Consider the following 23,886-nt stretch of genomic DNA (forward strand, 5'->3'; position numbering starts at 1 on the left):
ATTTTGACCACAGTGAAATACTTACTTACGAGCCCCTAACTGACAATGCAGTTTAAAAAAAATACGGATAAGAATAAGAGATAACAGCAACAAGTAATTAAGAAGGAAAATGGATATCCAGATCCTCAGGTGGTCAGTGATTATAAACGTAATTAGAGCAGTAAAAATCAATGTTTTCTCCTACCCATGGTATACGGTCTGATATACCACGGCTGATATACCACCCAGTTTATAATAAGGAAACATTTCCCGGTACCTAAGGGAATATTTAAGAGTGTTGCATAGAGCCCCTCACACATTTTCTTATGCAGGGAATGTTTTACGGTGGTTTGAAAGCATAATAGCAGAAAGAGTCTCTGGTTTCAATAGACACAACCTGGTTCACTGAATGAACTTCTTGTTAGAGATCACATTTATTTAGAGATAGCAAAATATAACTTCTACATTCTAGACAGAAGAAACAAATTGATTCAGAAAATATTAAAACGTGTTTATTTTAGTTACTTTTTTCTCAACTTGTTTTGATTACTTTCTAGCACGTAAAGCTAACTTACAGAGTTGATTCAGCCACGGACTGTGCACCTTCCATTGTTTAGCTAGCTTTGTAGCTACAGACTGTGCACCTTCCATTGTTTAGCTAGCTTTGTAGCTACGGACTGTGCACCTTCCATTGTTTAGCTAGCTTTGTAGCTACGGACTGTACACCTTCCATTGTTTAGCTAGCTTTGTAGCCACGGACTGTGCACCTTCCATTGTTTAGCTAGCTTTGTAGCCACGGACTGTGCACCTTCCATTGTTTAGCTAGCTTTGTAGCCATGGACTGTGCACCTTCCATTGTTTAGCTAGCTTTGTAGCCACGGACTGTGCACCTTGCATTGTTTAGCTAGCTTTGTAGCCACGGACTGTGCACCTTCCATTGTTTAGCTAGCTTTGTAGCCACGGACTGTGCACCTTCCATTGTTTAGCTAGCTTTGTAGCCACGGACTGTGCACCTTCCATTGTTTAGCTAGCTTTGTAGCCACGGACTGTGCACCTTGCATTGTTTAGCTAGCTTTGTAGCCACGGACTGTGCACCTTCCATTGTTTAGCTAGCTTTGTAGCCACGGACTGTGCACCTTCCATTGTTTAGCTAGCTTTGTAGCCACGGACTGTGCACCTTCCATTGTTTAGCTAGCTTTGTAGCCACGGACTGTGCACCTTCCATTGTTTAGCTAGCTTTGTAGCCACGGACTGTACACCTTCCATTGTTTAGCTAGCTTTGTAGCCACGGACTGTGCACCTTCCATTGTTTAGCTAGCTTTGTAGCCACGGACTGTGCACCTTGCATTGTTTAGCTAGCTTTGTAGCCACGGACTGTGCACCTTCCATTGTTTAGCTAGCTTGCTGGTGGATGTTTTCCTTTTAAAACCAGTATAGAAGAAAGCAACATTCACCTCTACAAATGTTGTTTACATTGATATTCATACTGAAGCACTTCATGGGCACCCTGAACTTGTTCACTTCATTTAAAAGGGGGAAATTTGCCTTCAAATGTTTTGTGCAACTGAATTAAAGTTAAGGAAACATTCAGGGAAAAGATGAGGGAAAAATGTACTTTATATTAATTTAATTTATATATTAATTTTAATTTATATTTTATGCAACCAGGCCCTGATCCTTTGATTAGGTGGACAACATGTCAGTACATGCTGCAGGAGCTCTGATACATTGGAGGATGTCCTCCGGAAGTTATAATTACATTGTCATAATTACAGTATAAGTATATGGAAGGCGGTGAGAACTATGAGTCTCTTAGCTTCTGTATTGAAGTCAATGTTCCCAGAGGAGGACAGAAACTAGGTGTCCTCAGGCTACACCACGGCGCTACCCTACAGAGTGCAGACCTTCATTGCAAAACTGTGTGTTTTATTCTGTTATTTGGTGACGTGAATATATTTAGTATAGTTTTATCTAAAAACATTTTAAATGTTTCACTATTTTTTATGAAATTCACTTAGGAGAATGGACCTCTCCTTCCTCCTCCGAGGAGCCTCCACTGGTTGATACACTATGAAGTGAAAGGTTAGTTATATAAACAATAATTTGTTCATAGCTACAGTAAAAGAGTGAGAAGTATTTCATGTAAGTTTTCAAGGAACAACTTGAAAAAATAAATAAATAATTTAAACCCAACATTTACTCCCTTTTTCTCCCCAATGTCGTGGTATCCAATTGTTAGTAGTTACTGTCTTGTCTCATCGCTACAACTCCCGTACGGGCTCAGGAGAGACGAAGGTCGAGAGCCATGCTTCCTCCGAAACACAACCCAACCAAGCCGCACTGCTTCTTAACACAGCGCGCATCCAACCCGGAAGCCAGCTGCACCAATGTGTCGGAGCGAACACCGTACACCTAGCGACTTGGTCAGCGTGCACTGCGCCCGGCCCGCCACAGGAGTCGCTAGTGCGCAATGAGACAAGGATATCCCTACCGGCCAAACCCTCCCTAACCCGGACGACGCTAGGCCAGTTGTGCGTTGCCCCATGGACCTCCCGGTCGCGGCCGGCTGCGACAGAGCCTGGGCTCGAACCCAGACTCTCTGGTGGCACAGCTAGCACTGTGATGCAGTGCCTTAGACCACTGTTCAAGGAACAACTTAAGCGTTCCTTTCACTCCAGATCTCCGGTAATCTTCAGATGTTAGAGAAATGAAAAAGTAGCAGTATGGAGCTGGTGAACGTCAACTATGGTCATTCAATGTGCCGAGAGAAGGTGAAATCACCATGCAGGAATACTGGAGTCTTTACTGTAGCCAGACACAGCACTGAGAACATTTAACCTTAAGAACAATTATATATTTGATTTATTTTGAGTTGTGGATATAATCCTACTAATTTGAATATTAGAAGTCTTCGTTTTTATTGGCAAATGTATAACTTTTAAAAAGGTTAATGTCTGAACAGCCTACGCTGAACAGAAGATAGCTCAGAACAGAGACGAACAGTCAATATTTACGTTTGGATAAAAGTGGTGACAACCCACCAAATCCTGTTTTAAACCTGTCATTATGTAAATGTCTGCTGTCCGGACCTCTGGCAGTCTCTATGGGGGTGCCACAGGGTTCAATTCTTGGACCGACTCTCTTCTCTCTTCTCTGTCGCTCTTGCTGCTGGTGAGTCCCTGATCCACCTCTACGCAGACGACACCATTCTGTATACTTCCGGCCCTTCTTTGGACACTGTGTTAACAACCCTCCAGGCAAGCTTCAATGCCATACAACTCTCCTTCCGTGGCCTCCAATTGCTCTTAAATACAAGTAAAACTAAATGCATGCTCTTCAACCGATCGCTACCTGCACCTACCCGCCTGTCCAACATCACTACTCTGGACGGCTCTGACTTAGAATACGTGGACAACTACAAATACTTAGGTGTCTGGTTAGACTGTAAACTCTCCTTCCAGACCCATATCAAACATCTCCAATCCAAAGTTAAATCTAGAATTGGCTTCCTATTTCGCAACAAAGCATCCTTCACTCATGCTGCCAAACATACCCTTGTAAAACTGACCATCCTACCAATCCTCGACTTTGGCGATGTCATTTACAAAATAGCCTCCAATACCCTACTCAACAAATTGGATGCAGTCTATCACAGTGCAATCCGTTTTATCACCAAAGCCCCATATACTACCCACCATTGCGACCTGTACGCTCTCGTTGGCTGGCCCTCGCTTCATACTCGTCGCCAAACCCACTGGCTCCATGTCATCTACAAGACCCTGCTAGGTAAAGTCCCCCCTTATCTCAGCTCGCTGGTCACCATAGCATCTCCCACCTGTAGCACACGCTCCAGCAGGTATATCTCTCTAGTCACCCCCAAAACCAATTCTTTCTTTGGCCGCCTCTCCTTCCAGTTCTCTGCTGCCAATGACTGGAACGAACTACAAAAATCTCTGAAACTGGAAACACTTATCTCCCTCACTAGCTTTAAGCACCAACTGTCAGAGCAGCTCACAGATTACTGCACCTGTACATAGCCCACCTATAATTTAGCCCAAACAACTACCTCTTTCCCAACTGTATTTAATTTTAATTTATTTATTTATTTTGCTCCTTTGCACCCCATAATTTTTATTTATTTCTACTTTGCACATTCTTCCATTGCAAAACTACCATTCCAGTATTTTACTTGCTATATTGTATTTACTTTGCCATCATGGCGTTTTTTGCCTTTACCTCCCTTCTCCCCTCATTTGCTCACATTGTATATAGACTTGTTTATACTGCATTATTGACTGTATGTTTGTTTTACTCCATGTGTAACTCTGTGTCGTTTTATCTGTCGAACTGCTTTGCTTTATCTTGGCCAGGTCGCAATTGTAAATGAGAACTTGTTCTCAACTTGCCTACCTGGTTAAATAAAGGTGTTCTCAACTTGCCTACCTGGTTAAATAAAGGTGTTCTCAACTTGCCTACCTGGTTAAATAAAGGTGTTCTCAACTTGCCTACCTGGTTAAATAAAGGTGTTCTCAACTAGCCTAACTGGTTAAATAAAGGTAAAATAAAAAATAAAAAAAAATAAATGTAACAAATCCTGTTTTAAACCTGTCATCACACAACAAATCCTGTTTTAAACCTGTCATCACACAACAAATCCTGTTTTAAACCTGTCATCACACATCAAATCCTGTTTTATATCTGTCATCACGTAACAAATCCTGTTTTAAGCCTGTCGTCACACAACAAATCATGTTTTATTAACACATGTTGACAAAGGCTTTATAATAATGATTTAATTATCAGTTGTTGCACTCAAGAGAAAGGAATAATGGCATGTGGGGGGGGGGGCACCACCTGTCTAAAGCTGCTCTGAGGTTGTTTCTTGTCTTCAAACAATGTATTGCTTTGCTTTGGTCAAAGCATGTTAGAACAGGAGACAAATACCTCACAGCAGGCTTTCACTGTGGTGTCATTGGTTGTTTAGCACTCACATTCTATTGTTCAGACAGGAACAGGTAGTCGGGAAATGACAATCTGGTCAAATAGCTGTATTTTGAATGTACTTATATGTGACTTATTGAACTATATACCGCATTGATAAAAAAAAATGTATATTTGTTCCTGGCATATGAACTAAAACTCTCTCTCTCTCTCTCTCTCTCTCTCTCTCTCTCTCTCTCTCTCTCTCTCTCTCTCTCTCTCTCGCTCTCTCTCTCTCTCTCTCTCTCTCTCTCTCTCTCTCTCTCTCTCTCTCTCTCTCTCTCTCTCTCAGAGCTGAGGACCCTGCTGATGACAGTGAAGATGGTTACAACAGACACAAGTACACTACTCTTAGTGGTAGCAGTCTTTCTAAACCTAGTAGCAAGTAACGAGTACCACAATTTGCGCTTGGGAAAGGACAGCTCTCCCATGAGGTTCACCTATCATCTCTACAATGCCACCATTAATGAGAACTCAGCCCCCAGGACTGCTGTGGAGAGTCCCATCAAGATGGGCGTAGTGATCGATCCTTTGTGGAACATCAAGTTCAAACTCGTCTCTGGAGACGACGACGGCCTATTCAAAGCGGAAGAGGTCAGAGTAGGGGATTTCTGCATTCTGCGAATCAAAACGCGAAGCAGTATTTCTGCATCACTGAACAGGGAAGTAAGAGACAGTTATACTCTCACCATTGAAGCCACTGAAATCACGTACGACTTCCAGGCCAGGACCAAGGTATTGGTTCAGGTGCTTGATACCAATGATCTGAAACCGCTCTTCTACCCAGCCTCGTACAACGTAGTCATCAGGGAAGACGCTCCGTTGAAGTCCAGCGTGGTCAGGGTCAGTGCGACGGACGCGGATATTGGCTGCAACGCTGAGTTCTATTACTCCTTTACGACTAGAGCCCATCCGTTCACCGTTGATCCTTTCTCAGGCGCCATCAGCCTCGTCAAGAGACTGAACCACAGCCGAGCAGAAACATACGATGTCACTGTATTAGCCGAGGACAGGACCAAGAAGATATCTGGGGTTAAGAAGTTTGGCAACGTTGCCAGGGTTACAGTGACCATAGAAAAGGTCTCTTCGACCGGCCCCACCATCAAACCTCTCCCAGTTGTCCTGGCTCAGAAGGACGAAGAGGAGAAGATAACTATTGATGTCCTTGTAGAGTCGGGTGTAAAGCAGGTTGAGTCCGTTAGTATTGTTGGCGGGGATCCACAGAGGTATTTTGAGATTATTCCATCCAGCCTGCAAGTCAATGGATTCCAAGTGGTCTCCACCAAGAGAATGAACTGGTCCCAGAGCCCATCTGGATTTAACCTCTCCCTTCAAGCTAAAGACAAGAGCAGTCCACCTTTAGTTTCTCCAGTTTCAGAAATCCATATCCCTCCGTATAAACAAAGCCTGTTTAGCTTTCTAAAAGACACTTACATTCTCACACTAAGTGAGTTTTCACCACCAAAAACACATGTGATCAGAGTTAGTGTGAGTCCAGCACATTTGAATGTTACATTCCACATTAAAAGTAACTCTGATAGCCACAAATTTAAGATTAATCCCAAAACAGGCATACTTGTTACCTCAGAGTCCTTTGACTTTGAGAAAAAGTCTCGTTATGAATTCGACATAATAGCGAATCACGGTGAAGCCGAGACCCATATAGTCATTGATATAACTGACGAAAATGACAACGCCCCCACATTCACCAAGCCCTCATACCAAACCACACTGTCAGAGAATGTACCTATAGGCAGCAGCGTTCTAACAGTCACTGCAATAGACGTGGACAGGGGTCGAAATGGCTTCGTGACCTATGCCATAGCCAATTCAGCTCCTTCCCCATTCACAATAGACCCAATCAGTGGTGTGATCTCTACATCTGAGGATCTGGACTACGAGTTGATGAAGAGGTGGTATCATCTCAGAGTGTGGGCTTCGGACAGTGGCAGTCCCTTCAGTCATGTTTCTGAATGCGCTGTGACGATCACCATGAGCAACGTCAACGACAACACCCCTCTGTTTGAGCAGGTGGGATGCAACGCCACCATACCTGTAGATTTAGCGGTGGGAGAGCCAATCGCAGAGCTGTCTGCTGTTGACCTGGACGAACTACAACAGCTCAGATATGTGATCGAGTCAGGGAATGACCAAAAACTTTTTGACATCGATGCTGTATCAGGAGTCATTACACTGATCAGACAGATACCCACAGTTTCGATAGAGACTGAATTACCTTTGTTCAGACTCAGAATCACAGCAACCGACGGTAAACATACCTCTGATCCCTCTGTTGTTACTGTTACTGTCATCAACCAGAGCATTGAAGCCACAGTCAGTTGTCAGGAGACTGGGATTTTCAAACGGCTCACAGACAAACTGATAGAATCCATAAAGCCAGTGTTGACTATCCAGGATGAGGAATCCTTCTCAGACGTTCATATCATCAACCGCCACTCTCCTAAGTTCAACTCTGGCATCCCGAGTACTATTGACATCAGAGAGGACTTCCCTTTAAATTCTACTATCCTTCACTTCAAGGCTTCAGATAATGACACTGGATTCAATAGCAAGCTTGTGTACGCCATCTCAAGTGGAAATGAAGACGGGTGTTTCTCCATTGGTATTTGGTCTGGGGAGCTTAAGCTTGTGTGTCCTTTAGACCGAGAAACCAAAGAGTTCTACATTTTGAACGTAACTGTCTATGATTTAGGAAGCCCACAAACCTCAGCATGGAAATTTCTTGCTGTGAATCTATTGGATGTTAACGACAACCGACCAGTATTCAACCAATCCAGGTATGTCGTGCACATCCCAGAGAACACAGAGGTTGACACAACGATATTCCAAATGCACGCAACAGATTTAGACTCTGAGGACTCTGAGGGCAATGGAAACATCCTATATTCGATGCTAACGCTAACCAATCTGTTCAAGATCAATGAACTCACTGGAAAAGTGAAGGTGTCTGGTCGTTTAGACAGAGAAGCCTTTCCCAGACATGACCTGAAGGTAGAGGCTAGAGATCAGTCGAAAAAAGACCCACAGCTCTTCTCTTTGACCGATCTGGTGGTCGTTTTGGAGGACATCAACGACAATCCTCCCAAGTTCGTCCCCAAGATCTACAACATCAAAGTCCCCGAGGACTTTCCCTTGGGGACGGTGCTACTGTGGGTCGAGAGCTACGACTTAGACCTGGGCAGCGCTGGACAGGTCAGCTACAACCTAAAGAACAGTGAGAACGGGGCCTTTTTTCTGGACGCGTCGACGGGATCTCTAACCCTTGAGAAAGAACTGGACTTCGAGATGAGACAGTCTTACAACCTGACAGTTCAAGCAGTTGACCATGGTCTTCCTCGGTCACTCTCCTCTTCCTGTTTCATTGAGGTGGAGGTCCTGGATGTGAATGAGAACCTCAATAAGCCAGTCTTCTCCATGTTTGTCTATGAGGCCTCAGTGATGGAGGACGCTCCTGTGGGAACCTCAGTGTTCACGCTGACAGCAGCAGATTGGGACCAGGGGAAAGATGGAGTCGTCAGGTATCACATTCACGATGGATCTGGCCTGGGAGTTTTCATGATCGATGAGGAAACAGGTAAATGTGTGTGTGTGTGTTTTTGTGTGTGTGTGTGTTTGTGTGTGTGTTTGTGTTTGTGTGTGATAACAGTAAAAATCTATTTGATATCATTTTCTTTAGTATGAATGCATTGCTGTTACAGTAGATGAGAAGTGGTATGACAGTTGATAAAGCCTGTGGTAAAAAGAAGAAAAAAAAGAAAATGGATGTGCATTGTTAAAATAACCTGAGGCTGCTTGGGACGTGTTCCTTCATACTGGCTACTTTACAGAGGATAGCCTGTGACCTCACAAAGTATCACATTGCATTAGCATGGCTCCCTCCTGTTGGGAAATTAGATAGAGAAATAGAAATAGACAATGCTGTGTCATTGTAGTGCGGAATACCTGCACTGATACACATGGCCTCCCTTTCAGAATCGTACTCCTACTTATAATCTTTTAGATTAGACAACGCATTCTCCAGTTTTAACCAAATAACAACTTTTTTTTTTTGGGGGGGGGGGGTAAACCTAGATGATTTAACTATCCAAGTTGTTCATCACCACACCTGTCAGCCAAAAAATGATGCGAATACAGATGGATGACATTATAAACGATTTCTCCTTCTGTTTTGCAGGTGTAATCCGCACGGCTGAGACGTTGGACCGCGAGGCCGTCCCACACTACTGGCTATCGGTCTATGCCAAAGACCTTGGCACCATTCCTCTAGTGACCTGGACAGACATATTTGTGGAAGTCCTGGACATCAATGATAACCCTCCCCAGATGTCCCAGCCGGTCTACTTCGGCTCAGTCCTGGAAAACATGCCTAAAGACAAGTCAGTGGTTCAGGTCACTGCTACTGACGTGGACAGCTCCTCTGAGGGGAAACTCACCTTCCAGCTGTTGGAGTCACCGCGGAGGTATTTCACCATCAACACCAAGACAGGTAACTGACACATTTCACAAGGAAACACGGACCGATGTGATTTTATTTCTGTAGTCTAACACCAAATACAGGTTTCTGTATTGTGTCCATATCCAATTTTGACAACCTACAACATCCATTCAGTTTTGTGAAATGTACATCACATTTTTGCAATTTTTCTTGTTCATGTCTTTGAAATTTACATCTCAATATACCATTTAACTAAACATGGCAGCTTGTGGTTTCTCAAGTTGAATAGAAAATGGTAGATTATAACATGTGTCAACGGTAAGGTGCACATGCATCACCCAGGGTGTGCCACATCACGTGAAGCCGGATCAAGTTTAAACTACACTTATTTTCTACCTGTAAATGTACAAAAAATATTATCCAGTCATGTCTGGGCTGGGAGGGGAGTGAGTGTAAAATATCAACTGCCCAACCAGAAAGTTAAATCCCAAATCTCTGATAGTTTCATCTTGCAGCTGAGTGCCTGTCACACAGCAACAGAGCATGGGCCTTTGAAAACAGGGCAAATTGCAACCAGATTAGCTCTACGTCACAAGCTCCTACAAGTCCTCGACTTGTAATCTCTGCTGGGCTGTGTGTGTGTGTGTGTGTGTGTGTGTGTGTGTGTGTGTGTGTGTGTGTGTGTGTGTGTGTGTGTGTGTGTGTGTGTGTGTGTGTGTGTGTGTGTGTGTGTGTGTGTGTGTGTGTGTGTGTGTGTGTGTGTGTGTGTGTGTGTGTCCTTACCCCCAGGCTAACACCAAAGGATTAAAGCTGAAAAGACACTCCATTAATGCCTTGGAAGACGTACAATAGATTAGATGTTTTATAGAAACACCCAGTGTAATCAAGAGACAGGTTAGTTTCGCTAAGACTACCTGGGAGTGGTCTGAGTGGGGAAAACTAGCTGCTATTGGCAGAGAGGTTTGCAGCTCTCTTTTTTATTAGTCTATTAACTCATTTACTTCCTGGTGATGTCACCAGGCATGCCAAAACTCCTCCCACTAAAACAGGCAGACATTTCAGGTGGTCTTTTCAAACAGCTCTAACACTAAAAGGGTATCATCATTTTCACAACTTCACAGTATTATCCCAACCTCATAGTGTGGAAATATACACGGAGTGTACAAAACATTAGGAACACCTGCTCTTTCCATGACATAGACCGACCAGGTGAATCCAGGTGAAAGCTTTTGTCCCTTATTGATGTCACTTGTTAAAATATTTAAGTGCCTTTGAACGGGGTATGGCAGTAGGTGTCAGGCACACCGGTTTGAGTGTGTCAAGAACTACAACGCTGCTGGGTTTTTCATGCTCAATAGTTTCTCATGTGTATCAAGAATGGTCCACCACCCAAAGGACATCCAGCCAACTTGACACAACTGTGGGAAGCAATGGAGTCAACATGGGCCAGCATTCCTGTGGAACGCTTTCGACACCTTGTAGACTCCATGCCCTGACGAACTGAGGCTGTTCTTAGGGCAAAAAGGGCTGCAATTCAATATCAGGAAGATGTACACTCAGTATATATAAAACACAGGAAAATCTGGGTTTTGACTGCACTGGGCCTTTAACTCATTACTATGACAAGGACCTTGTCCTTCTACATTCTGAAAGTATTCAGACCCCTTGACTTTTTCCACATTTTGTTATGTTACAGCCTTATTCTAAACTTGATTACACCCCCCCCCCTCTTCAATCTACACACAATACCCCATAATGACAAAGCAAAAAAACGGTTTATTTTTTATTTTTGCTCTGTTCATCTTTGCCTCGATCCTGGCTAGTCTCTCAGTCCCTGTCGCTGAAAAACATTCCCACAGCATGATGCTGCCACCACCATGCTTCACCGTAGGGATGGTGACAGGTTTCTTCCAGATGTGACGCTTGGCATTCAGTCCAAAGAGTTCAATATTGGTTACATTAGACCAGAGAATCTTGTTTCTCATGGTCTGAGAGTCCTTTAGGTGTCTTTTAGCAAACTCCAAGCAGGCTGTCATGTGCCTTTTTCTGAGGAGTGGCTTCCGTCTGACCACTCTACCACAAAGGCCTGATTGGTGGAGTGCTGCAGAGATGGTTGTCCTTCTGGAAGGTTCTTCCATCTCCACAGAGGAACTCTGGAGCGCTGTCAGAGTGACCATCAGGTCCTTGGTTACCTCCATGACCAAGGCCCTTCTCCCCCGATTGCTCAGTTTTGCCAGGCGGCCCGCTCTAGGAAGAGTCTTGGTGGTTCCAAACTTCTTCCATTTAAGAATGATAGAGGCCACTGTGTTTTTCGGGACCTTCAATACTGCAGAAATGTTTTGGTACCTTTCCCTAGATCTGTCCCAAGACACAATCCTGTCTCTGAGTTCTACGGACAATTCCTTCGACCTCATGGCTTGGTTTTTGCTCTGACATGCACTGTCAACTATGGGACCTTATATAGACAGGTGTGTGCCTTGCCAAATCCTGTCCAATCAATTGAATATACCACAGGTGGACTCCAGTCAAGTTGTAGAAACATCTCAACGACGATCAATGGAAACAGGATGCTCCTGAGCTCAATTTTGAGTCTCATAGCAAAAGGGTCTGAGTAGTTATGTAAATTGAAAACATTTGAATAAATTTGCAAAAAATTATAAAAACCTGTTTTTCGCTTTATCATTATGGGGTATTGTGATGTCATTATGGGGTATTGTGATGTCATTATGGGGTATTGTGATGTCATTATGGGGTATTGTGTGTAGATTGATGAGGATTTAAAAAAAAATTAATCCATTTTAGAATAAGGTTGTAACGTAACCCAATTTGGAAAAAGTCAAGGGGTCTGAATACACTGTAGGTGAATAAAAAAGTATCAATGAAGTGAAACCTCAGCTTCTATCACACAAACAGCATGGTAGATTCATTTCTGAGAGGATATGAGCTGTGCTCTTCATGTCTGAACAGGATCAACACATGACTCAGAGAAGTCTGACTAAGATCTTAATTCAGGAGTATAGCAGCTAAGTACACAAGGTACAGTATCTGTAGAGATGTCCCAGCAGGAAGTCAGATAAGAGCCTGTAATACATTTCAATACAAGCAGTGTAGCTGTATTACCAGCTGGAAGAAACAGAAAAACCTAAACTAGAAAATACTAATAATTTGCGTGTGCTTATATTTGTCCTGTAATTGTTGTTTTCTGCATATCCCAACTCCCACAGGGAGTGGGGTCACATCGTCAAGTACCCCAAGAGCAATTGGGTTAAGTGCCTTGCTCCAGGGCACAGAGAAAGCTTTTCACCTTGTCTGCACTGGGACAAAAACTGGGACACTAACACTCTAACCTTAAGGCTACCTGCCACCCCAGAAGAAAACATATGGAGGTCAAGAGACCTCTTTTACAAGGAGGCCTAGCAGAGAAGGACAACTTCATTACAAAAACACAGACACAGGAAGTAAACCAACAAGTCTGTGCTAAATGATAAAAGCAGCAGCTAACGTGTCTCACCTGTCTAAATAATGTCTCCGCTAAAGACCCAGCAGGATTTGTTTTTGAGTGCCGTAAAAGCGAAATGCCCCTTAAATGATCACCTCCCCCACCACACACACACACACACACGCACGCACGCACGCACACGCACACACACACACACACACACACACACACACACACACACACACACACACACACACACACACACACACACACACACACACACACACACACACACACACACACACACACACACACACACACTCTTGCATGGTAATCAGTCCCTGTGGTATCACTTGGGGCAGTCGAGTGGTGAACTAAACTAATGTTTCTCAGGCATGTTTAGTCTTTAGGCCACTACTCTGATACCAACTCAGGCATGTTTAGTCTACAGGCCACGACTCTGATATCAACTCAGGCATGTTTAGTCTACAGGCCACGACTCTGATATCAACTCAGGCATGTTTAGTCTGCAGGCCACTACTCTGATATCAACTCAGGCATGTTTAGTCTGTAGGCCACTACTCTGATATCAACTCAGGCATATTTAGTCTACAGGCCACTACTCTGATATCAACTCAGGCATGTTTAGTCTGTAGGCCACTACTCTGATATCAACTCAGGCATGTTTAGTCTGCAGGCCACTACTCTGATATCAACTCAGGCATGTTTAGTCTGTAGGCCATGACTCTGATATCAACTCAGGCATGTTTAGTCTGCAGGCCACTACTCTGATATCAACTCAGGCATGTTTAGTCTGTAGGCCATGACTCTGATATCAACTCAGGCATGTTTAGTCTGCAGGCCACTACTCTGATATCAACTCAGGCATGTTTAGTCTGTAGGCCACTACTCTGATATCAACTCAGGCATATTTAGTCTACAGGCCACTACTCTGATATCAACTCAGGCATGTTTAGTCTGTAGGCCACTACTCTGATATCAACTCAGGCATGTTTAGTCTGCAGGCCACTACTCTGATATCAACTCAGGCATGTTTAGTCTGTAGGCCATGACTCTGATATCAACTCAGGCATGTTTAGTCTGCAGGCCACTACTCTGATATCAACTCAGGCATGTTTAGTCTGTAGGCCATGACTCTGATATCAACTCAGGCATGTTTAGTCTGTAGGCCACTACTCTGATATCAACTCAGGCATGTTTAGTCTGCAGGCCACTACTCTGATATCAACTCAGGCATGTTTAGTCTGTAGGCCACTACTCTGATATCAACTCAGGCTGTGAAACAGACAACCTCACCCAGATTTCAACACGATTGAAAAGTGCCAAACCAGTCATGTAACCTGTTTTGTCAGGTTTTCTGATCTCATAGACCCTTTAATTTGGCAGGAGAATTGACCTGTTAAACGAACAGGAGCAGAATGGGAAATCTTTACCAAATGGAGGAGGAGGATACCTAGTCAGATTGTAGCAGGTTGACGTTTCTTGTCATAAGACTTGTCCTGGAGGCAGAACTGAGCGATTTTCCCTTAGGCAGGCCAGCTGTAAAGTCAACATTCATGAAAACAAACATTTACTTTTTGGTCTTAATTGAAGGTCATCATTAGGCATTAGGGTTAGCGTTGTGGTTAAGGTTATGGTTAGGCATTAGGGTTCAAATCTGATTTTATGACTTTCTGGCTGTGCCAGCTCGTGACCACTCTTTTGTATTGGCCAACTCCTGCAACACACGTTATACTATTAAAGTATCCACAGTCCTAAAATGTTGAGTAATTTATAAACAATAACAGGATCTAGAAAGTTCTCAGAGGTTTCTTTGTTTAGACCATGAAGACAAATAAACACTGTTAATAAACAGACGGGGTTGTGGGAAGACAGAAGAGTTAACCAGCTGCATGGGGCTCAGACAGTGACAGGTGTGCTGGGTCATTCCACTAACTTGGTGCCTTTTGAGAAGTGTAAAAAAAACACACACTGTTTCCTTCTCTCTCTGTGTTTCCTTCTCCCTCTGTTTCCTTTTCTCTCTCTGTGTTTCCTTCTCTCTTCCTCTGTTTCCTTCTCTCTCTCTGTTTCCTTCTCTCTCTGTGTTTCCTTCTCCCTCTGTTTCCTTTTCTCTCTCTGTGTTTCCTTCTCTCTTCCTCTGTTTCCTTCTCTCTCTCTGTTTCCTTCTCTCTCTCTCATTCCTTCTCTCTCTGTTTTCTTCTCACTCTGTTACCTTCTCACTCTGTTTCCTTCTATCGGTTTCCTTCTCTATCTTTTTCCTTCTCTCTCTGTGTTTCCTTCTCCCTCTGTTTCCTTTTCTCTCTCTGTGTTTCCTTCTCTCTTCCTCTGTTTCCTTCTCTCTCTCTGTTTCCTTCTCTCTCTGTTTTCTTCTCCCTCTGTTTCCTTTTCTCTCTCTGTGTTTCCTTCTCTCTTCCTCTGTTTCCTTCTCTCTCTCTGTTTCCTTCTCTCTCTCTCATTCCTTCTCTCTCTGTTTTCTTCTCCCTCTGTTTCCTTTTCTCTCTCTGTGTTTCCTTCTCTCTTCCTCTGTTTCCTTCTCTCTCTCTGTTTCCTTCTCTCTCTCTCATTCCTTCTCACTCTGTTTCCTTCTATCGGTTTCCTTCTCTATCTTTTTCCTTCTCTCTCTCTGTTTCCTTCTCTCCCTGTTTCCTTCTCTCTCTGATTTCTTCTCTCTCTCTGTTTCCTTCTCTCTCTCTGTTTCTCTCTCTGTTTCCTTCTCTCCCTGTGTTTCCTTCTCTCCCCTTGTTTTCATTTCTCCCTGTGTTTTCTTCTCTCTCTGTTTCCTCCTCTTTCTATGTTTCCTTCTCTCTCTCTGATTCCTTCTCTCTTTCTGTTTCCTTCTCTCTCTGATTCCTTCTCTCTCTCTGTTTCCTTCTCTCTTTCTGTTTCTCCCTCTGTTTCCTTCTCTCTCCCATATTCCTTCTCTCTCGGTTTCCTTCTCTCTCTGTTTCCTTCTCTTGCTGTTTCCTTCACTCTCTGTGTTTCCTTCTCTCTCTGTTTCCTTCACTCTCTGTGTTTCCTTCTCTCTCTGTTTCCTTCACTCTCTGTGTTTCCTTCTCTCTCTGTTTCCTTCACTCTCTGTGTTTCCTTCACTTGCTGTTTCCTTCACTCTCTGTGTTTCCTTCACTCTCTGTTTCCTTCTCTTGCTGTTTCCTTCACTCTCTGTGTTTCCTTCTCTCTCTGTTTCCTTCACTCTCTGTGTTTCCTTCTCTCTCTGTTTCCTTCACTCTCTGTGCTTCCTTCTCTCGCTGTTTCCTTCACTTTCTGTGTTTCCTTCTCTCTCTGTTTCCTTCTCCCTCTCTGTTTTCTTAGGCGTCATCAACACTCTGACCTCTCTGGACCGGGAACAGCAGTCTGAGCACAGTATCGAGGTAGGAGACTGAGACACCTGCTTGTCATTAAACAACGTGAATTTTTTACGAGATCGTTAAAAAGTCCTGAAATGAGAGCTTAAACTACTCTATAAATTATCTGTAACGTGTGTGGTCTTGATAAATAACATTTCTCACCAAATATATGTGATTTGTGATACATAAAACTTTTACAATTTAATTTAAGTCTCAATCAATCCTCCATATCCTACTGTTAGACTAACCCGTCTTCCCCCTCTTCCTCCTCTCAGGTGATAGTGTCAGACAACGGAGCCCCTCCTCTCCGCTCCACCTCTACAGTGATCATCCAGGTGCTGGATGAGAACGACAACAGACCCCAGTTCAACCACAAGCTCTTCCAGGTCTGCTTCTATTGGCTCTTTGGGGTTTCGGGTCAGCGTCCGAAAGGGCACCCTATTTCCTGCATAGGCTGTGTTTACACAGGCATCCCAAATCTGATCTTTTTTTCCACTCATTTGTCTTTTGTCCAATAACATCAGATCTTTTTCTTATTTTTTTCCCCCCTAATTTCGTGGTATCCAATTGTTAGTAGCTACTATCTTGTCTCATCGCTACAACTCCCGTACGGGCTCGGGAGAGACGAAGGTCGAGAGCCATGCGTCCTCCGAAACACAACCCAACCAAGCCGAACTGCTTCTTAAATCAAATCAAATCAAATGTATTTCTATAGCCCTTCGTACATCAGCTGATATCTCAAAGTGCTGTGCAGAAACCCAGCCTAAAACCCCAAACAGCAAGCAATGCAGGTGTAGAAGCACGGTGGCTAGGAAAAACTCCCTAGAAAGGCCAAAACCTAGGAAGAAACCTAGAGAGGAACCAGGCTATGTGGGGTGGCCAGTCCTCTTCTGGTTGTGCCGGGTGGAGATTATAACAGAACATGGCCAAGATGTTCAAATGTTCATAAATGACCAGCATGGTCGAATAATAATAAGGCAGAACAGTTGAAACTGGAGCAGCAGCACGGCCAGGTGGACTGGGGACAGCAAGGAGTCATCATGTCAGGTAGTCTTGGGGCATGGTCCTAGGGCTCAGGTCCTCCGAGAGAGAGAAAGAAAGAAAGAGAGAATTAGAGAAAGCACACTTAAATTCACACAGGACACCGAATAAGACAGGAGAAGTACTCCAGATATAACAAACTGACCCTAGCCCCCCGACACATAAACTACTGCAGCATAAATACTGGAGGCTGAGACAGGAGGGGTCAGGAGACACTGTGGCCCCATCCGAGGACACCCCCGGACAGGGCCAAACAGGAAGGATAAACCCCATCCACTTTGCCAAAGCACAGCCCCCACACCACTAGAGGGATATCTTCAACCACCAACTTACCATCCTGAGACAAGGCTGAGTATAGTCCACAAAGATCTCCGCCATGGCACAACCCAAGGGGGGGCGCCAACCCAGACAGGATGACCACATCAGTGAATCAACCCACTCAGGTGACGCACCCCTTCCAGGGACGGCATGAGAGAGCCCCAGTAAGCCAGTGACTCAGCCCCTGTAATAGGGTTAGAGGCAGAGAATCCCAGTGGAAAGAGGGGAACCGGCCAGGCAGAGACAGCAAGGGCGGTTCGTTGCTCCAGAGCCTTTCCGTTCACCTTCCCACTCCTGGGCCAGACTACACTCAATCACATGACCCACTGAAGAGATAAGTCTTCAGTAAAGACTTAAAGGTTCTTAACTTAGCTCGGATCCAACCCGGAACACAGCTCGCATCCAACCCAGGAGCCAGCCACACCAATGTGTTGGAGGAAACACCGTGCACCTAGCGACCTGGTAAGCGCGCACTGTGACCGACCCTCCAGTGCGCGATGAGACAAGGATATCCCTACCGGCTAAACCCTCCCTAACCCGGACGGCGCTAGGCCAATTTTGCGTCGCCCCATGAACCTCCCAGTCGCGGCCGGCTGCGACAGACCCTGGGCTCGAACCCAGAATCTCTGGTGGCACAGCTAGCACTGCGATAACATCAGATATTTTTTTCAGAGCTGATCTAATTAGTCAAAATACCAATTAGTGAAAGCAGTGGAGGTTCAAGCTTGTATGGCTTCCTGGGTGAACCCCCCCTTCAGCCCCCCAGGGCTATCTTCTGTATACCAACCCTACCTTGTCACAATTCAACTGATTGGCTTAAACGCATTAAGAAGGAAAGAAATTCTACAAATTAACTTTTAACAAGGCACACTTGTTAATTTAATTGCATTCCAGGTGACTACGCATGATGCTGGTTAAGAGAACTACAAGAGTGTGCAAAGCTGTCATCAAGGCAAACTTTTTAATATCAATTTTTATTTAACCTTTATTTAACTAGGCAAGTCAGTTAAGAACAAATTCTTATTTACAATGATGGTCTACCCCGGCCAAACCCAGACGACGCTGGGCCAATTGTGCCCCGCCCTATGGGACTCCCAATCACGGCCGGATGTGATTCAGTCTGGATTCAAACCAGGGCCTGCAGTGACACCTCTTGCACTGAGATGCAGTGCCTCAGACCACAGCGCCACTCGGGAGCCTAAAAGGGTGGCTAATTTGAAGCATCTAAAATAAAAATATATTTAGATTTAACACTTTTTTGGTTACTACATGATTCCATATGTGCTATTTCATCGTTTTGATGTCTTCACTATTATTCTACAATGTAGAAAATAGTAAAAATAAAGAAAAACTCTTGAATGAGGAGGTGTTCTGAGGTGTGTCGAAGCTTTTGACCGGTGGCTTGCGAAAGTATGCATTTTTCATTTTTCCTATTTTGTTGCCATACAACTTTTTTGGGGGGGGGGCTTATATCATTTGATTTACACAACATGCCTACCACTTTGAAGATGCCATTTTTTTATAGCATAACTATTCACTCCCCCCAAAGTCAATACTTTTTAGAGCCACCTTTTGCAGCAATTACAGCTGCAAGTCTCTTGGGGTATGTTTCTATAAGCTTGGCACATCTGGGAGCCACTGGGATTTTTGCCCATTCTTCAAGTTGGATGGGTTTCGCTGGGGTACGGCAATTTTTAAGTCATACCACAGATTCTCAATTGGATTGAGGTCTGGGCTTTGCTAGGCCATTCCAAGACATTTCAATGTTAAAACATTAAAACATTTGAATGTTGCTTTTTCTTATTTTGTGTATGTGTAGGGCCATTATTTTGCTGGAAGGTGAACCTCTGTCCCAGTCTCAAATCTCTGGAAGACTGAAACAGGTTTCCCTCAAGAATTTCCCTGTACTTAGCACCATCCATCGTTCTTTCAATTCTGACCAGTTTCCCAGTCCCTGCCGATGAAAAACATGGGATGGTGCTCTCGGGGTGATGAGAGGTGTTGGGTTTGTGCCAGACATAGCTTTTTCCTTGATAGCCAAAACCTCAATTTTAGTCTCATCTGACCAGAGTACCTTCTTCCATATGTTTGAGGAGTCTCCCACATACCTTTTGGCGAACACCAAACGTGTTTGTTTATTTTTTTCTTTAAGCAATGGCTATATTTCTGTCCACTCTTCCGTAAAGCCCAACTCAGTGGAGTGTATGGCTTAAAGTGGTCCAATGGACAGATACTCCAATCTCCGCTGTGGAGCTTTGCAGCTCCTTCGGGGTTATATTTGGTATCTTTGTTGCCTTTCTGATTAATGCCCTCCTTGCCTGGTCCATGAGTTTTGGTGGACGGCCCTCTCTTGGCAGGTTTGTTGTGGTGCCATATTCTTTCAATTTTTTAATAATGGATTTAATGGTGCTCTGTGGGATGTTCAAAGTTTGGGATATTTTTTTATAACCCAACCCTGATCTGTACTTCTCCACAACTTGGTCCCTGACCTGTTTGGAGAACTCCTTGGTCTTCATGGTGTCACTTGCTTAGTGGTGTTGCAGACTCTGGAGCCTTTCAGAACAGGTGTATATATACTGAGATCATGTGACAGATCATGTGACACTTAGATTTCACACAGGAGGACTTTATTTAACTAAATATATGACTACTGAAGGTAATTGGTTGCACCAGATCTTATTTAGGGGCTTCATAGCAAAGGAGGTAAATACATATGCACTCACCACTTTTCCATTATTTATTAATTTTTTTAGAATTTTTTGAACCATTTTTTTTCTTCATTTCACTTCATCATTTTGGACTATTTTGTGTTTGTCCATTACATGAAATCCAAATAAAAATCCATTTAAATTAGAGGTTGTAATGCAACAAAGCAGGAAAAACGCCAAGGGGAATGAATAGTTTTGCAAGGCACTGTATATCTGAATTTGGCTGGCTGTTTAAACGCAGCCATTGTGCACTACTTTTGACTTGGACCATATCTGGTTAAAATTAGTGCACTAATTAGGGAATAGGATGCCATTCAGCCCTACTTACTATTAAAGCACTTTGTGTCAGCTGCTGATGTAATAATGGGCTTTTATAAATAAATGTGACAGATTAATTAATTGATTGGTTCCAGGTCAAACTACCTGAGCAACACAGGGGTCAGGGGGCGGAACCACAGGCGGAGGTGTATCGGATGGTTGCCCAGGATGACGATGAAGGGCCCAATGCTGAGGTCACCTTCAGTCTCCAGGACAACCAGGACGAGAGGTTTGAGATCCATCCAGACACTGGGGTGGTGACGGCACACGGGGACTTTACAGCAGGCAACTACAGCATCCTCACGGTACTTGGACAACCACATAGTTAACATGTTCCACAGATTCTGCTGCTTTTCACAACCACACGCAATGGTGGAGCACTCTTTAGGACACCTGCTATTCCAAAACAAAAACAACCGCATCTTCTTTCATGACTCTCGTTCACATGTAGAGTGTAAACGTGCATTTGAAGTTGCATGTGAACACCATTGTGATGAACACCAACCCTGTCATGTTCTCATGTAGTGTGATGAGTAACACAAAGATCCACACCCCAGCGCAATAACATTAGCATTGTCTCTCCATCCCATCCATTCCCTCTGTCAGATCAAAGCAGAGGATCATGGGAGTCCGGTGAGATCGTCGACAGTCCGCCTCGACGTAGAGTGGATCCCCAAGCCGAAGCCCACCTCCGATCCGCTGACGTTTGACGAGCCACACTTCCCCTTCGCTGTCATGGAGACGGATCCTGTCACTCACATGGTGGGGATCATCTTCACAGAGACACAGAGGCTACTGTGGTATGACATCACAGGTGAGGACTAACATCGGTAACTCTGACGTCAAATCAAAGCAAAGCAAAGCAAATTTTTATTGGTCACAAACACTTGGTTAGCAGATGTTAATGCGAGTGTAAAGGAATGAATAAGAATATGTACATATAAATACATGGATGAGTGTTGGTCGAGCGGCATAGGCAAGATGCAGTAGATGGTATAGAGTACAGTATATACATATGAGATGAGTAATGTAGGGCATGAAAACATTATATAAAGTGGCATTGTTTAAAGTGGCTAGTGATGCATGTATTACATAAAGATGGCAAGATGCAGTAGATGGTATAAAGTACAGTATATTCATATGAGATGAGTAATGTCGGGTATGTAAACATTATATAAAGTGGCATTGTTTAAAGTGACTAGATGTGTTTAAAGTGATGTGTGGAGATGTGCAGTATGTTGTGTGTTGATGATATGGCCCATGCATAAGTACAGCCAAGTGTTTCTTTGGTGTGTGGAATTACAGCCTATTTTATACCAACTAACTGTTGTGCACTTGAGTGAGGACCCAAAAGCGATTTAACAAAAACAGAGTCCTTTAATGTAGAAAATGGCAAAATAGACAACCCTCAGAGAGGGCGACAAATGAAACAGAAAGTCCTTCTGATATTTACTAAAGAGTCCCCTTCTTAGCAGCAGAGGAGAATAGCTGGGTTGCGGCGACAGACTGCTGGTCTCTCTGGGTAGGCGCGGGTCGTAGCGGACAGAGGTACCTGATTACACGTAGCATCAGAAGAACAGGCAGATTCCAACAGGATGGGACAAGGGTGAAGCAAACAAGACAATAGTTTGGTTCTGGCATGAGAAACTCAAACGAGAATCTGACAAGGAAAGAAGCAGGAACAGAGAGAGAAATAGAGACCTAATCAGAGGGAAAAAGGGAACAGGTGGGAAAAGGGTGAACGAGGTAGTTAGAGGAGATGAGGAACAGCTGGAGGAGGAGAGAAAGAGAAGGTAGCCTAATACGACCAGCAGAGGGAGACAGAGTGAAGAGAAAGAACAGGAACAAGACATAATATGACAAGACATGACACTAACATCCTGGAAAATATGATCAGATGTGTGAAATGTTCTGCCACTTGGCCACGTGAGGCAGATCATCCATCAGAGTTAGGCTCTACCTATCCTGTCGTGTCCTGGCCCTTCATCTGAGGAAAATTTTATGTTTTTCTAGCAAAAGTTATATTAGTTGACACAATAAAGACTTAGAGTAAAGTTACCGTAAAAAGTAGTTGTTTTATTAAACTGACCAAACGGAATGAGTCAAAAGGATCTGTCAACATTTCACACATTTATGGAATGAAGTCAAAACGTGACCAATCAAAGACTGCAAATGGACTGTGAAGGAAAATATACTTTTATTGATGATGAGAATCTGGCACGGAGCCGTACGCTGTGAGTTTTGCTGTGCGCTGTGAGTTTTGCTGTGTGTTTTGCTGTGCGCTGTGTGTTTTGCTGTGCGCTGTGTGTTTTGCTGTGCGCTGTGAGTTTTGCTGTGCGCTGTGAGTTTTGCTGTGTGTTTTGCTGTGCGCTGTGTGTTTTGCTGTGCGCTGTGTGTTTTGCTGTGCGCTGTGTGTTTTGCTGTGTGTTTTGCTGTGCGCTGTGTGTTTTGCTGTGCGCTGTGTGTTTTGCTGTGCGCTGTGTGTTTTGCTGTGTGTTTTGCTGTGCGCTGTGTGTTTTGCTGTGCGCTGTGTGTTTTGCTGTGCGCTGTGTGTTTTGCTGTGCGCTGTGTGTTTTGCTGTGTGTTTTGCTGTGTGTTTTGCTGTGCGCTGTGTGTTTTGCTGTGTGTTTTGCTGTGCGCTGTGTGTTTTGCTGTGTGTTTTGCTGTGTGTTTTGCTGTGTGTTTTGCTGTGCGCTGTGTGTTTTGCTGTGCGCTGTGTGTTTTGCTGTGCGCTGTGTGTTTTGCTGTGCGCTGTGTGTTTTGCTGTGCACCATGTAAACTATAATGGTAGATTGAGTTCATGTCACTCTGCTGTTGAACTGAGCAGCAGGCCTGGTCTCGGTGTGGCAGATAAGACCTCAGCGAGGGGCAGGGGCCCAGTTTGTGTGTGTGTGTGTGTGTGTGTGTGTGTGTGTGTGTGTGTGTGTGTGTGTGTGTGTGTGTGTGTGTGTGTGTGTGTGTGTGTGTCTGTGTGTGTGTCTGTGTGTGTGTGTGTGTGTGTGTGTGTGCCCTACACGCCAGCACGAGGGGAACAAAGCCAGATTTCCTCAGATGAAGGTCCAGGACACAACAGGATAGGTAGAGCCTAACTCTGATGGATGATCTGCCTCACGTGGCCAAGTGGCAGAACACGTTGTTGACACTTTGCTAAAATATTAATCTAGCTCTTTGACAGTGAAATGAACTTGGATTAACTAAAAATAAGATTTTTTCTTTATTTTTGCTATTTTCCACATTGTAGAATAATAGTGAAGACATCAAAATGATGAAATATCACATATG

At 44.0% G+C, this 23,886-nt stretch overlaps 1 protein-coding gene across 1 annotated transcript in view; it reads left to right on the plus strand.

Moving 5' to 3' along the window:
• The window catches only part of LOC109910216 (protocadherin Fat 2), an 82,929-nt gene that overhangs the window by 4,639 nt on the left and 54,404 nt on the right, over nucleotides 1–23,886 (plus strand). Inside the window, exons 2-7 of the mRNA XM_031797795.1 lie at nucleotides 5,252–8,554; nucleotides 9,155–9,466; nucleotides 16,185–16,243; nucleotides 16,495–16,605; nucleotides 20,700–20,909; nucleotides 21,211–21,418. Of these exons, the coding sequence (XP_031653655.1) occupies nucleotides 5,269–8,554; nucleotides 9,155–9,466; nucleotides 16,185–16,243; nucleotides 16,495–16,605; nucleotides 20,700–20,909; nucleotides 21,211–21,418 (4,186 nt within the window). The 5' untranslated portion in view covers nucleotides 5,252–5,268. The remainder of the gene's footprint in view (nucleotides 1–5,251; nucleotides 8,555–9,154; nucleotides 9,467–16,184; nucleotides 16,244–16,494; nucleotides 16,606–20,699; nucleotides 20,910–21,210; nucleotides 21,419–23,886) is intronic.

This window comes from Oncorhynchus kisutch, linkage group LG19 (assembly GCF_002021735.2).
Source record: "Oncorhynchus kisutch isolate 150728-3 linkage group LG19, Okis_V2, whole genome shotgun sequence".
Taxonomy (NCBI): Eukaryota; Metazoa; Chordata; class Actinopteri; order Salmoniformes; family Salmonidae; genus Oncorhynchus; species Oncorhynchus kisutch.